The sequence below is a fragment of the Myotis nattereri genome, assembly GCF_964212035.1.
Source record: "Myotis nattereri genome assembly, chromosome: 10".
Classification (NCBI taxonomy): domain Eukaryota; kingdom Metazoa; phylum Chordata; class Mammalia; order Chiroptera; family Vespertilionidae; genus Myotis; species Myotis nattereri.
In genome coordinates this window covers 62,322,326-62,338,561 of record NC_138085.1, presented here as the reverse complement: position 1 = coordinate 62,338,561, position 16,236 = coordinate 62,322,326, and the positions used below count along the sequence as shown (strand labels likewise).

General features: G+C 39.5%; 1 protein-coding gene across 5 annotated transcripts in view; it reads left to right on the top strand.

Annotated features, from left to right (window-relative positions):
• Positions 1-16,236, top strand: part of MTA3 (metastasis associated 1 family member 3) — a 126,580-nt gene that overhangs the window by 50,455 nt on the left and 59,889 nt on the right. For all 5 annotated transcript variants that reach the window (XR_013996494.1, XR_013996495.1, XM_081100759.1 and 2 more), the window contains exons 6-8: positions 4,050-4,167; positions 13,887-13,989; positions 16,065-16,164. Coding sequence is in view for 3 of the 5 variants with exons in the window: in XM_081100759.1 (XP_080956885.1) it covers positions 4,050-4,167; positions 13,887-13,989; positions 16,065-16,164 (321 nt within the window). In the remaining 2 variants the exon portion in view is untranslated. The remainder of the gene's footprint in view (positions 1-4,049; positions 4,168-13,886; positions 13,990-16,064; positions 16,165-16,236) is intronic.

Here is a 16,236-nt window from a genome sequence, read left to right as displayed (position 1 = left end):
GTTGAGGCAAGAGTTGACAAAACCCCTGTGTCTGTCTCTCTCTTTTCATTTGGTAATGAAAAACTGTATAAAGTACAGCACATGATTAGCTGGTAGAAGAAATATTTTGGCTTATGAAGACATGATTTTACTGTAATTGGTCCTCTTTCCTGGTTTTTGTTTGTTTTGTTGCCATCATTGTTTTTAATAAATAGCTTTTCTTTTAGACTCTTTTAGATGAGATTTTACCATTGGTGGTGTGCTTTCTTTCCTGGAACCCTAATAAACTTTGTCAACTAAAAATATTTCTTTCTGTAAACTTCAAGAAAAATTTTAACTATGTTTACCTTTGTATATAGTTTCATGGTGTTTTTGTTTTCCCTAAATCTTTATTTTATATACGTGTGTGTGTGTGTGTGTATGCGTGTGTGTATTTTTAAAAAAGAATTAAAGGGACATATTTCTTATCATACTCAAGTATTGTCCTCATATTTCAAATGAAGAAAACATAAATAAAAGGATAGCTAAAATATGTGGATCTACTACGTATTAGGAACTCTAATAAAGAAAACTAAAAGGAAATAAATATTCAAGGCAGAAAAAAAGACTAATAGTCCTTATAACTTATGCTTGTGAAATTTAGAAAAGAAGGTACTCACATCAGTCTGTCCAGCAGAATGGTTGATAATAACATGGATATTGATAATGCTATAAATTAGCACAGAAGCAGAAATAAAAGGAGGGAACATTCAATATGTTCCAGTGTATTTTATTCAAATATTTGACTGTTGAGTGGATTTTTAAAAAATGGTATTTTTTGCCTTCTATGTTATTGTTAGCAATTTGGATATGCTAAGGACTGTAATAGGTGAAAATTTGCAAAGGTGTTTGTTTTTTTCACCACTTAGCCTTTTATCAATCTTTGAGATAGGAACTGACCTGTGGCAGTGTGTTTAAGGAAACTTTAACAAAAAATTTTTTTCAAAAAAATCTTCACTCAATTTCATTGATTTTAGAGAGAGAGAGAGAGGGAGAGGGAGAGAGAGAGAGAGAAACATCAACGTGAGAGAGAAACATCGATTGGTTGTCTCCCATACACACCCTGACTGGAAATGGAACCAGTAACCTTGCCGTGTACAGGATGACACCCAACTATCTGAGTCACACTGGCCAGGGCGCAAAATCTTGTTTTATGGAATACTATACTAACATTTTACAGACTGAAAGTGACCTAAAGTGCCTCTACTTTTAAAGCTGATAGTGAGCCAGTGGTAACAGCTTTAGTTACCTGGTAACATTCTTTGTTGCTCCTGTCTTAAAAAATAAAGAAACAACAACTCTGATTATGTACTGACTGTCCTTACCCCCTGCCCCCCCCCCCCCCAATCTATTAAGCAGGTTTATATAATCTGCAGATTTTTTTTCTTTTCCTTAGATAGCATTTTTTTACATGCATAGATTGTCACATAATGGTGTGACTTTTGAACAGTTCTCCTGTTTAATTTTTCTGACAGTGAACCATGATTAAAACACTGCAGAATTTCTTAGTATCTCCTTTTTGGTTTTCTCCTTTCCCATTATCACAGCCTGTAAGACCTTGAAAGGAGAAAGCTTTATAATCTAATTCTTATTTGCAGTTTGCTTGGCTGGGTCTTGGTAAAGTGCTGATGGTAATGATGGGCCCGGCCTTCCAGGATGTAATAGAGAGGTTCATGCAGTAGGTGACCCTCAGAATCATAGCCAAAAGCAAGGACAAGACTTTACCTGTTCAGATGGCCTCCATTGGTTACCCAGAATTCAGCAAAGGACTGGTGGCTGGGTCTTCTTATCCATTAGGCTCAGTAACTAGGGCTCTGTTGCATTTTATGGGACCATGGATAGTCAGGTGGGTGTGCTGATCGTGGTGGTATGTATGAATATTAATATACCTACCTATGTATACATATGAATGCTTCAGAATTTAAAGGAGAACTATAGAATTACTAGAGGCCCGGTGCACAAAAATTTGTGCACTCGGCGGGGGGGGGGGGTCCCTCAGCCCGGCCTGTGCCCTCTCACAGTCTGGGACCCCTCGGGAGATAATGACCCGCTGGCTTAGGCCTGCTCCCGGGTGGCAGAGGGCAGGCCCAACCCCTAGGTGCAGCCCCTGGTCGGGCTCAGAGCAGGGCCGATTGGGGAGTTGGGGCGCCGCCCCCTGTCATGCACAGAGCAGGGCGATTGGGAGATTGCAATGCCACCCTCAGTCACGCTCAGGGTAGGGCCGATTGGGGGGTTGGGGCACCGTCGCCTGTCACACTCAAGGCAGGGTCGATAGGGAGGTTGCGGCGCCACCCCCTGTCACGCACAGAGCAGGGCCAATCAGGGGGTTGGGGCGCTGCCCCCTGTCATGCACAGAGCAGGGCCCATCAGGGGGTTGGGGTGCCTCCCTCTATCACCCACAGAGCAGGGCCAATCAGGGGGTTGGGGCGCCGCCACTCTCACACTCAGGGCAGGGCCGATGAGGAGGTTATGGCTCTACCCCGTCACACACAGAGCAGGGCCTGTGGGAGGGGGGGTTGGGGCACCTCACCCTGTCACCCACAGAGCAGGGCCGATCAGGGGGTTGGGGCGCTGCACCCTGTCACACACACAGCCGCAGGGCGATCAGGGGGTTGGGGAGCTCCCCCCTATCAGGCACAGAGCAGGGCTGATCAGGGGGTTGGGGCGCCTTCCCCTGTCACGAACAGAGCAGGGTGGATAGGGAGGTTGTGGCCCTGCCCCCTGTCACATACAGAGCAGGGCCGATCAGGGGTTTGGGGCACTGCCCCCTGTCACGCTGATCCCGGTGGGAGGCCTTGTGGCTCCGCTGATCCCGGTGCTGGGAGGCATATTACCCTTTTACTATATAGGGTAGAGGCCTGGTGCACGGGTGGGTGCTGGCTGGTTTGCCCTGAAGGGTGTCCTGGATCAGGGTGGGGGTCCCCACTGGGGTGCCTGGCCAGCCTGGGTGAGGGGATGATGGCTGTTTGCAGCTGGTCACACACCCTTCAGGGTGGGGGTCCCCACTGGGGTGCCTGGCCAGTCTGGGTGAGGGGCTGAGGGCTGTTTTCAGGCTGGGGGTGATGGAAGCTCCCAACCGCTCCTTTTTTTCTTTTTCTTTTTTTTTATTCTGGGCCAGCTTTAGCTCTGAGGCTTGGCTCCAGCTCTTAGGCCTCCGCTGCTGAAAGAGGTTTCTGACCTTTGCTTACAGTGTTGCGATCCTGCTGGCTGAAGCCCGGCGGACTAAAGCAGGTTTCTGGGGTTTTGTTTAGCTTCTATATTTGTAACATAGTTGCTTAGAGTTGCAGCTCAGAGGCCTGCAGCGGCAGGCGGGGAACGTTGGTTTCCTCCGTCACTGAAGCAAGCAAGCCTCATGTTAGTTTCAAGCTGCCTGGCTGCCGGCCGCCATCTTGGCTGGCAGTTAATTTGCATATCGCCCTGGTTAGCCAGTGGGAAGGGTAGCGGTCATACGCCAATTACCATGTTTCTCTTTTATTAGCTAGGATAAGTAATAAATGTTTAATTAAATGTTTACAGTGTGACACTTTAATCAGTAAACTGTATAAAAGCTCAGCTCTTCAATAGTTTGATTAATGTGGGTGTGTGTACATTTTAATAAAATGCGGATGGACACTCAAAAAGTAAGAGTGCCTATTATCTATGTAAGCATCCATACTGTTTAGTGTGGGCTTTGGACGTTTAAATGATTACTTGATTTTAGGTATCTTACCTTTGACGTACATGGCTTAACTTTGCTAACTTTTCAAAATCCTGTTTTAGAGCAGTGAAATGGTTTTCTTTTAGACTAGAACAAATAATAAATCTTTATAATATATTTTTCTAAGCTATTTCTTTTGGCTTGATTTAATATTATACTGTATTACATAATGATAATAACTTTGTGTTCTCCTTAAACATTTATGAATTTGTTCACCAAAGTGAAATTTTATACACTCTGGAGTTTTGTGGTTTCATGATCATGACATTGGATTTTTTGTTTTATAAAACGTTTACCTAGGTATTTTCTGTTTTTTGTGTTTTTTTTTTTCCAGGATACCTTTTTCTACTCATTGGTCTATGACCCCTCTGTGAAAACACTATTAGCTGACAAAGGTGAGATCAGAGTGGGACCTAGATATCAAGCAGACATTCCAGAAATGCTCTCAGAAGGTATGACTTACTTTGGGTTTCAAGTACTATGAGAACATATACTGTATCTGAAAACTCAAACATTGGTTTTCTCAGTTGGGAGAAACAACTTTTAGGCTAAAGTTTAAACGGTTCTCCCAATTTTAGAATTGCAGAAAAAAGCAAGGGATAATAATTTATTTCATCAATTATTCATTTTTGATTTTACATTTTTATGAGTGTTTTGGCTGTTTTCTCTTTTGTTTTTAAAGGGCAAACTTAAGAATGTTCATATTGTTGAATTTGTGTTTTAATGTGGCATGCTCGTGCCTTGAGATCCTGAATGCCCGTAAGCCTTCTAGAGGAAGAGGCCATGAACTCTAGTGAGCAGTTACATTTGATGGAGATTTTGGCTGATCTGGGGAGCTTAATGTAACAAAGAGATTCCAAGCTTTGTATTTTAAAAACATCTTCCTAGAAAAACATATATTATAACTGCATACTCAAAACTTTTATTTTGTGATTTCAAAAGTAAAACATTCTTACATTAAAAAATGAAACACAAAATAGAGAAATGTATAACATAGGAAATGAATGTCATCCCCTTTCCTTCATTTCAAACCCATGTTCAATTACTCTGATCAAAAGGGCATGTTTATTTTGTTCCCACTTTGGCTTATACTTCACCCAGGAATGGTCCATGTGCAGTGGCAGGTTGCACGTTATTTTTGCAACTGCTTCTTTCAGTTAGCAGTGTATCTTCAGCATCTTTTCCCGTGTGTAGAGTAACTATTCTTTTTAGTGACTGTACAGTTCTTATGTTTGCATAGAGGTATGGTAATTTCCTTTTCCAGTTTTCTGTTGATAGACTTTTAGATGTTTAGGATTTTTTTTTTTTTTTTTTTTGGTCATTACAAATGATGCTGTTAGAAAATCTATACATATATTTATGCTGTGTAAATAGTTTTCAAGCATAACTCCTTAGAAGTGAAATGGTATGTACATTTTAGATATCTAAAATGCTTCTTTGCCATTCCAAAATACTGTATTGTTATAAACGAAAGAACCAGATGCCTTCAGCAACACTGTGATTATGAGGGATATTTTCCCCTTCACATTTTGAATTCTCATTATTTTAATTTAAAAAAAGATTTAGAATTTGAGATTATGCTTGTCTTAGTTATCTTTAGCCCTTCTGTAAATACCTTGTGCATTTTCTCCTTGGCTATTTACCTTTTTATGTACTGGCAGGAGTTCTTTGAATATTAAAGGTAAACAAATACAAAGTATTTGCCCTTTGTCTACAACTATTAAAGCACACCTCCCCTACTTCATTATTTTATTTTTAAGACATTTTAACAGTGATGTAAATATATTTTATTTAATTTTTTGTCATATAGAAGTTTAGAATTTATTAATCTTTTTCTTTAAGATCTGTGTGGTTTGCATTATTCACAGAAAGGCCTCCACGTTTATTTCTGCCCTCGGATTATTAAAGCGTATGAGCTCTTCCATAGGTTCTTCTCTCTACCTTGCTTTCCTTCTAGAATATGTATGCAGAAAAGGTAGATCAACAGGTACTCAGGATAGAGTTTGTGAACCGTAGGACACACTGATGTCAGTCGTGGGTAGGTGGGATGGCTGTGAATAATGCAGTCTGCAGACTTTTGCATTTTCATGAACTTCAGTACCAGGAAAGGTCAGTCAGTAATGATTAAGCCTGGCAAACAGAATGCTATGTCTGTATTCAACTGTGTTGGGACATGTTTTTTTTTAACTGGACTATATCAATTTACTATAGGCTGGGAGATTGCATTTACTCACATTCTGATTGGTGCAAACCGGCTTGTCTTCCAGAAACAATTTTTGGATATTTATAGTCCTTAATGTTTGATATTAGACTTGTATCATTTAGTGTACACTAAATTATTATTAAAAAACACTTGATTTTAAAATGTTACCAATAGTGCTGTAATGGTATAATGAATAATTTTGTACTCTGGATATAACTGGAAAATATGTTCCTAAAAGTGCAATTGCTAAATCATAGGGCACATGTGTTTGAAATTTTTACAAAATGTCAACTTGTCTTCCAGGTAGTCATTTATAGGTGGGCTTTTTCCTTGTTGTAATTAAGGTATAATTTATATGTTGTAAGTACATTTCACCCTTTTTAGTGTACAGTTCTATGAGTTTTTGACAAATGTGTATGCTCCTAGTGAGATAGTTTAGTAAGTCCATCTGTGCACAGGCCAAAAGCCAGGAACATCCCTGGTGCTCATGCGTGTACAGGCACCCAGCCCAAGTCCTATATATCCTGTGCTGCCCTTTATTACTCCTCCCTGAACTCTGATCTCCCCCTTCTTCAAACTGTGCAGACCTGATGCTCATGTAATCCTTAATGCTATTCTTATTATTTGACTTTTACCATTTTGTACTGCCTGAGTCATTGATTGTGTGGTTCTCCCTTGAGGACTGAGCATAAGCCTAGGTATATAAAAAGTCTAGAAATTTTGTGTATTGCTCATGCAAACATACCTGCTGAACAAAGTAATGAAGCTGGGATGTTTCACGTAACAGTGGGCAGAAAAATCAGGTCATGCAATCTCACGAGTTCCCATTTATCCAAAAACCATTTAAATATAATATTTGTCCCTAAAAATCCAAAAAGTCTAGTCAGAGTGATATAATTTGCAAAACATGTCCACCTAGATTAGAATTTCAAAAAATTATTTTAGGAAACAATAATACATAAAATGCAATAATTTACTCTGTAGTCCTCAAAATGGACTTGAGGTTCTTCTAAGTAAGAGGAATGATTCTAGACAGCTGTGTCATTGGGAGAGTTACACCAGTTATCTGACAAAGGCATTCTTTGTATTTAGAAAATGTGACTCAATGTTCACTAATAAAATAGATCTTAGAGCTCATTAACAAATATTAATTGCCTTTAATATAATGTTTCTCCTGATAGTCTTGTTACAAACTTTATTTAGGCACTAAAACCTTTTCTTTAAATGAAATATTACACAACATGACCTTAAATAATATAAGAAAAATTAGGTAATTATGGGTGAGGTGGGGGGAGAAGGCCCTATTAAATCTCTTAAGGTGTCCTAGGGAACCTTGGGATTTCGCTACAAGTTGAAAGCTGCTGTTCGGTACTTCACATTTCTTAGAATCTCACCTTTTCAACACTTAGTCAAAATACCCAAATTAAATTTGCACAGTTAGAAATACTTAGGATGAAATCCCTTTGTAACATAGCATAACAAAAGGGCTCCACTGTATTCTCTTTGCTTCTGTCCATTTTTTTTAAATCTTAAAATTATTTTATTGCAAATAATAGGAATCGTGGAAGATAATGATGCAATTATACTGGAAATAAAAGTAGTAGTACCTCATATCATCCCTTCTAAGTCACTGTTAACCACTGTTATTAATTTAACATATTCTCCCAGACTGTTACATAAATATTCTATAGAGACCCATAAAAGTATATTCTAAGCAAAGTTTCATGTGTTAGAGATCCAACTTTACTTTATCTATCTCTTATATGTTTTATGACAGGGCAAGTTTTCCCTTACTGTTTTTTTAAAATTTCTTAGTGGAGAGATCGCATCTCTTAAGATTTTCCCCCCCTTACTATGGTAGTTTATCAACAATTTGTCAATTTCTTCTCTTCCAGATTTATTGGGATTCTGATTGAAATTGTATTAACATTATATGTTACGTTGGAAGGTGATTGATCATTTCATAATATTGAGCAGTATGTGGGTCTGCTTTTGAGATTTCTGTTCTGTTCTATTTGTTCCTGCTCTAGTAACTCACTGTTTTAATTATAGAGACTTTGAGATATGTGTTAATATCTGGTGAGGATAGTCACTGTATCATTTTTCGAAATGAGTTTTATTATCAGCTTGACTAACCCCAGAGAGGAAAAATAACAATCTTCCTATTTTTATTGGGGTTTGCCATTAATTTTTAAATTATTTTAAGGAGAACAGACATTTTGATGAGGTTAAAACATCTTAACCAGAAACAAGGGATGTCTTGCCCTTTGTTCAGGCCATTTTTGGGTATGTGGGAGTTAAAAAAAAAAAAGATTTAGTCATGTAGTTTTGTGTATTACTAGGTAAGCTTATTTTTAAGTCTATAATTTATTGGCTTTATTTGTAAGTATTCAACTTTAACAAAGAGAAACACCATATCTACACTAATAAAAGAGAAAAATGGTAATTGGCGTACGGCGATACCGTTTTCATTGGCTAATCAGGGCTATATGCAAATTAACTGCCAACAAGATGGCGGCTAATTTGCATATGTAGGCACAATGCAGGGAGGTGAAAGGGAAAGCAGGAAGAAGCCCCCTGCCACTGACAGTGATCGGAAACCCAGGGGGGAGCTAAGAGCTGGGGGGCAGGGCAAAGGCGGCCCTGGGGCCGCCTTTGCCCTGCCCCCCAGCCATGATCGGAGAATCAGGTGCCTTTGCCGCCCTGGCCAGTGATAGCAGGAAGTAGGGGTGGAGCCAGTGATGGGAGCTGGGCACGGTCAAAGCTGGCAGTCCCAGGAGCTAGGGGTCCCTTGCCTAGGCCTAAAGCGAAGCCCATGATCGCGGCGCCCCCCGCTGCCACTGCAGGTCCCTGCTGCCCGGGCCGGAAGCCTAGGCCAGAGGCGTTAGGCCTGGGCAGGGGCAGAGCCTGCAACCGAGGGGAGCTGGGGGTCCCCTGCCCAGGCCTGACACCTCTGCCAGAGGCCTCACGCCTGGTCAAGGGGCCGATCCGGTGATTGGTGATCGGAGGGTGATGAGGGTCAACTCCTCTGGCTGAGGCATCAGGCCTGGGTGGGGGGCGGAGCCGGGGATTGGGGGGATATGATGGTCCCCTTGCCCAGGCCTGAAGCCTGGGCCAGAGGCCTCAGGCCTGGGCGGGGGCCAGAGCCAGTGATCGGGGGGAGATGGGGTCCCCTGTCCAAGTCTGACACCTCTGGCAGAGGCTTCAGGCCTGGGCAAGGGCCCGATCAGGCGATCGGAGGGTGATGGGGGTCTACGCCTGAGGGCTCCCAGTATGTGAGAGGGGGCAGGCTGGGCTGAGGGACACTCTCCCCCCCACCCCCCCCCCCACCCAGTGCACGAATTTCGTGCACCGGGCCCCTAGTTTTTCATATAATTGAAGAAGTCACTTTAGATTCTTATTTCAGCTTAAAGCATTTAGCATATACTAAATGTTTCTTTTCAGTTATAAATAGGTAGTCAATTACTAGTAGATACAAGATTTAAAGAACTCCTTTTTTCTAATTGATATTTTTGTCAAGGGAGAGGGTGTTGGGCTGCAAATAGGTATGCCAGTGGTTAAACCACACTTGAAAAACATGGACATTGTCATCATAGCAACTTCCGTATATAGCTAGTACCTGTTTGCAGGGAAATTAAATAGTAGGAAACATCATATTCAAGAAAGGATATTTATGGCCCTGGCCGGTGTGGCTCATTTGGTTGGTTGAGCGCCAACTTGTGCACTAAAAGGTCACTGGTTCGATTGCTGGTCAGGGCACTTGCCCAGGTTGTGGGCTCCATTTCTGGTTGGGGTGCACGTGGGAGGCAGCTGATTGATGTCATTGATGTTTCTCTTTCTCTTCTCCCTTCCCCTCTCTCTAAAATCAATAAAAACAGTTTTTAGAAAAAGAACAGATATTTACTTTGATGCTCTTAAGTGGGTACATTTGATCAGTGGCCAGATTCCAGTTTGCACTGGCATGGGTTGCAGAACTAGAATTAATATCCTGAGGAGGTGGCAACATCAGCACCATGTCAGAATATATTATAGGCTTAACATTCTTTGTGTACATATCTTGATGGATTCTAAGATATTGTTGTGGCATTTGTCTTGCTAGGGAATAAATCTTTTTGTGACTTTAGAGTTTCATTTATGACTGCTCACTATCTAACAAACTCTTGAATATCTGGATTGGTATGTAGTTTGCAAAGGAAGGTAAAGGGTTCTTTGAGATTTTAAACCTTTTATTGAGTTTGAATAAAGCACCTAGAGAATTTTCTGTACAAAAAGATATTATAATGTGCAAATTTTTGAGTTATTAATTCACTGTGTTGTAACACTGAACATTTAAGAAAGAAATCTATTTACATATTAAATTAAAATTGTGGCTGCTAAAAAGTATAATAACATTAAATTATTAAACTATAATGAGTGGACTCACAGGTTTGGGTAAAACCTGGCTATGCTGTTTTAGCTGAATAACCTTGGAAAAACTGTTCAACGCCTCTAAGTTCCCATTTCTTCCCCTTTAAAAAGGGGATAATGTATGTACATATAGAGGGGGCAAAAGTAGGTCTACAGTTGTATGTGAAAGAGCTTATTCTTATTATTTATTAATTATTGTATTATTTTCCATACGAATAATTGTAAACCTATGTTTGCTCCACCCTGTATAATAGTGTTGTGATGACCAAATGAAGTAATTTATTTAGCACAGCTCTCAACACATTGTTAGCTACTGCAGTTGCTTTCCCCTGGTCACCACTGTCTGTTGCTACTAGTTCAATACTCTTGTCAGTGTTTGAGAACTTCAGGAGGCTCCATCTTTGAGAGTTAAAGAGTTACATTAATATAGTCTCCCTGCTGCAACATATGCTTTAAGACCTTGAATTAGCTCATGTGCAGTAGGTAAGTAGGAAAATGTCATTATGGTGTGGAAGTTGGGTTAGTTCATCTAAAGCATGTATTCTCACAGAGAGCTTAAGAAAAAAAAAAAGATGGACATTCTACAGAAATGTCTTCCTCTAGTGTAAGTAGTGGCTGATTTAGTGGCCTCAAAATCTGTGGCACTTTCTACTGTGTTAAAACTATATGGCTGTCTAAACACTATATTACACAACTGAAGCCAATGCAAAATACTAAAAGTAAATTGTAATTGAAAAAAAACAACACCCAACTATGGGGAAGCTTGGAATTATAGATGAAGGGGCTTATGAAGATATCTCCCTGTGTTCAAAAACATTTGCAACCTGAATTCCATTTTTTATTTTATTGAAACTGTACACATGACTTATATCTCAGTGGAGGAAGCATTAGTCCAGGGTTTAAGGGGACAAAGGATTGATTGACCTTTGTGCTTGGTGCCAAAATAGGATGCTAATATACAATTCATACAGTTAGTTGGTAATTACATTTCATGGGAATTCAGGTATTAGGGAGCTCTTCATGAACTGGATGATTTGATGATGTGGGACTTGAGCAGATTATCATAAATGGAGGAGGAAAGTAAGATTATTGCGATGATTGGAATGAACAGGAGTAGAGAATGGAATTAATCTTGGTCTAGTCCAGTGGTTCTCAACCTTATGGCCCTTTAAATACAGTTCCTCATGTTGTGACCCAACCATAAAATTATTTTTGTTGCTACTTCATAACTGTAATGTTGCTACTGTGATGAATCGTAATGTAAATATCTGATATGCAGGATGGTCTTAGGCGACCCCTGTGAAAGGGTTGTTCGACCGCCAAAGGGGTCGCGACCCACAGGTTGAGAACCACTGCTCTAGTCTTCTGGCTCATACTACAGTTACCAAGACCATTCCAAAGAGTACTCCTTACACTTAGCTAAGAATTTAGTTATATAGATTCCAAATAAGGTTACTCAAGAGCTTCTTAAAAGTTTTTTTTTAATTGTAAAGAAGTGATCAAACTGTTATATAAATGTTATTATATGTTGAATCCAAAATGGGGAATCCTTATTTAATAGTTTAGAGTGACTGTTTGATATTTCTATCTTCATTTTGTTGTTGCTATTTTTGTTCTCATTTCATGGGTATTAATCTGTATCTTAGGTGTTAGTATAAGTGCATCCAGGAGTGTTTTCTTATTGTTTGCAGCAAATTTATTTTAGAATTCTTATATGGGATTCTCTTTGTGCTGTGTGCTGCAGAATGAATAGGTGGGATTGAAATAGCAATTTTACTAGAATTTGAAAATTAAATATCAGTTTTACCCTTTCGTTCTGGAGTATATAACAGAGAGGGGCGCAATACTGAGTAACATTGTCATTTTATCTGGTATTATTTAAAAATTAAGATATCAAATTTTTATTTTCATCATTACTATCTTTTTTTTTTTTTTTTTTTTACCATTACTATTTAACTTGTTTAAAATATATTACTGGAAGATATAGGGAAGTGTAAATGTGACATTCTCCTTTCTCAAGTTTTACACAGTTTGCAAATTTTTTGTTTTTAACTATGAACCTAATGTTGAATGTCTTGGCTCAGCATGCTGAGGATTGTAAACAGTGAAAAATGAAATCCTTTCCAACACTTTAGATCTGTTTGGCCCAGTACTCTTTCTACTCTGCGTGCGTTTCTGTGTGTTAGGGGTGGCGATTGGCTCTCTGGTTATCTGCCTTTGAACAAGGGGCAGGATGGGCAAGTCCCCAACCTGACAGCAGTGGCCGGCTTAGGAGACTACAGGTAGAATGGCTGATTCTGTCCTCCCTCTTTCTCTGTTTGAGCCATTGATGCTTGCTTGTTCCTATACCAGGACTGAACACATTAGAAGCCCATAGCCTGAGCTTGTCAGGGATGTTTAGCTTCATAGTATGTCAGTCAGTGCAAGGCACTGCCTGATTTTGTAGTTGGAGTGATTCAAAAGCAAAACAAAGCCAAAACCAGTTCCTAGCCTGATAGGAAATCCATAGCTGTAAATCAAAATTTCAGTCAACTCCCAAATCTGTTTCCCATTATCCTTTGTCCTCATATTGAGTCCTGCCTGATGGTTATGTCTCTTTGTGAGCTATTCCTGAAACAAAGTTTCCTGCATTATCTCAGTCTTCTTTCTGATAATGCCAGCACCATCCCTGTAGTTTTCGAGGCTTGAAATCTACCCGCTGCCTCCAGTCTGTCCCTGACATTCCTAAATCTCCCTTTGCTGTCTGTTGTCATTGTCAGTGTCATGTCGTTTCTGTCTTCATCAGGTATGTCCATAGAGCAAATTACATACCATTGTTAAGTGTGAGATGAGAAGTTTGATTCTGGTCTTGTCACCCCCGTACTAAAAAGGCAAGAGCTTCTCATTACCTCCCTTTTCAGAAAATCTATGTGGCATCTTCAGTAACATGTTCATAGTCCACTTCCTTAGCTATCTCCCCTGATTCCCCTTAATGGTACTCCTGACGAAACAAACTACTTTTCTAATCACATTTGGGAGCCCCTGACTTTGCTCATGTTCCTTTCTGAGTCTTACGTCCTGTTCTTCTGCCAGTGGACTCCTTTACCTTTCAGTTCTTAGCAGAAATGCCACCTCCTGCATGACCTCACTCCCTAACTAGCCTGAAATGATTTCTCTACAGCCATATCTGTATGTCTCTTATGACATCTAGGGCTTTTGGTGTTTTTTTTCATTTGTAGCGTAGTTATTTATGTATAAGTTTTATTATAGTTTAAGCGTCTTTCTGCAGGAGTGCTTTCTTTTTGTTTTTATATCCCTTAGCATGAGGCTTAGTGCCTCACCCATACAAGTATTCAGGAAATACGTGTTAATGACAAATGAAAATACCATATGGTGTGGTTGCATTTTTATCAGTGTTCACTTTACAGAGTGTTCTACATTTGCTTTCTGAAAGAATGTACCAAAAAACCATGAACATTTACCCTACATTTTTAATGCTGTGGTTACCGCAGTCATCAGTCAGATGTGACCGTGTATGTGCCTTATGGGTAATAAGACTCCATTTTCCTTGCTCTCGGACAGGAGAATCAGATGAGAGGGAACAGTCAAAATTGGAAGTTAAAGTTTGGGACCCAAATAGCCCACTTACAGATCGACAGATTGACCAGTTTTTAGTTGTAGCACGGTGAGTATGACACATTGCGTGAAAACATCTTTTCTTTCTATAAAATAATTTATACATATTTTCCTTTCTTTGTATTCTGCTTTTTTCATTGGTGTATTTTTTAAAAATTATGTAAGAAAGCCTAATATATGTCACACCACTTCCTAAATAAAATGGTTTATTATCATTAGTTTCTGTTTTAAAAATGAAATAGATTTATTAAGTTTCATAGATTAAAAAATAAACACACCTTGTAAAAATGTAAGCACTGCACAAAAGTATAAAGAGGAAATTCAACTCCTAGAATCCCATGTCTTTAATTTAAAGCATGATTAGTCATGTGTCAAGAATAATTCATGCCTCAAATTCCTCTTACTTGCACCCATGCATGGGGAAGGCCTACTGCTGAGCATATGGCTTTCCTTTGAGAGCTCTAAGCCTGGCTGCCAAACTGGCTTCCTTCCTCTCCACCTGACCTCTTTTTCCTGTTTTCTTGATAAAATGAATGAGATAGAAATTTATTTTTATGGTTTTACTTATAAAAGCAAATGATGTTTGCCTGGCTGGTGTGGCTCAGTGGTTGAGTGTCAACCCATGAATCAAGAGGTCCCTGGTTAAATTCCTCCTGCAAAGCAGAAGGGAAATGAGATTATCATAGCATTGTAATAGAAAAATTAGAAAAAAACTAAGAGTACATCAGCAAGCAATAATACTTAAATGGAATATTACTTTACAACAATTAAAATGAATGAATTAGAGTTATATGTAGCAAAGAGAGAAATCTCAAAAATAAAGTTGAGCCTGGCCAGAGTGGCTCAGTTGGTTGAGCGTCATCCAGTGTACCAAAAGGTTGCCAGTTTGATTCCTGGTCAGGACACATACCTGGGTTGTAGGTTTGATCCCTTTTGGGGAGGGTAGTGAGGGCAACCAATCAATGTTTTTCTCTCACATCACTGTCTACCTCCCTCCCTTCCTTTCTCCCTCCTTCCCTCATCCTACTGGTGGGAGTATGAGTTGGTATAGCTGCTTTGGTAAACTGTTATCATCTAACCAGAAGACCCATATGCAGATGGCATGAATATCACTATCCAAACTGGAAACAAATATCCATCATCAGTATAGGGGCGGGAGGGGGGGGCGGGAGCATCATGCAGAGGATGCGCCACAGCAAGGAGAATGAATGAACACAGCTATAGCTAGCAGCCTGTGAGAATCCACAAACATAACTCGGAACAAAAAAAGATGGACACGAAAAGAGTACATAGTATTTGGTTCTATTTAAGTTCCCAAATGAGGAAAATGAACCTGTGTGTAGTGTTAGAATCCAGGATAGTGGTTCTTTTAGAGGAAGAGGGAGAGAGGGGGTAGTGTAGGGTGCTGTCATCTTCTGTTTCTTGACCCTGGATATTGGTGACATGGATGCATTCACTTTGCCAGAACTGCATAGCTGTACAATGTGTACTATGTGTACTTTTTTGTTCACATGTTATAGTTTAATTACAACATTTTAAAAGCTTTTTCTTAGCTAACGTGTTTAAAAGAGAGATAGACAAGGAGCAAGTCATTGTCGTTTCATGCTTTATTTCTTGAAGTTAGGGTTCGTTACATGTGGGAAGTCTTTTTAAATCATATGATAATCAGTGTGGTAATTCTTAAAAATGGAAATATATATTGAGGCCTCATAAGAAGAGGTTGACTATATTTCAAGAAAAAAATGTTACTGGGATTTCACAATTTGGGCTAAAAAAAAGGGGGTCAGAACTTGCTTTGCAGTAATAGTTGAATTCTAGCTAATTTAATTCTCATTTTTTAGCACATTTGAATGCCAAATTGTTTACCCTGTGGCATTTCAAAATAGATCTTTCCCTCCTTTATGCCTCACAACCTACTTTTTCTTTTAATTTAATGGTAATGACTCATATGGTAAATTGGCTTGTCAATTCTTAAATTTTATAGAAAATACTATTTTTATTTGGTACTTGATTTTCAAACATCCAAGAACTTGATTTTTCATTCACCACCAAAATGTGTTTCTTTAAATATAAAAAAAATAACAGATTCTTGATTTTCCCTCTTTGTTTTTGTGGTTTATTTAGTGCTGTTGGGACATTCGCTCGAGCTCTTGATTGCAGCAGTTCTGTACGGCAGCCTAGTTTGCATATGAGCGCAGCTGCAGCTTCCCGAGACATCACTCTGGTAAGATGCTTTTTGAAATTTTAGGGTTCTTCCTGCTGCTGCTTGTTTAATTTTAAAGCCAAAATAGCAGTG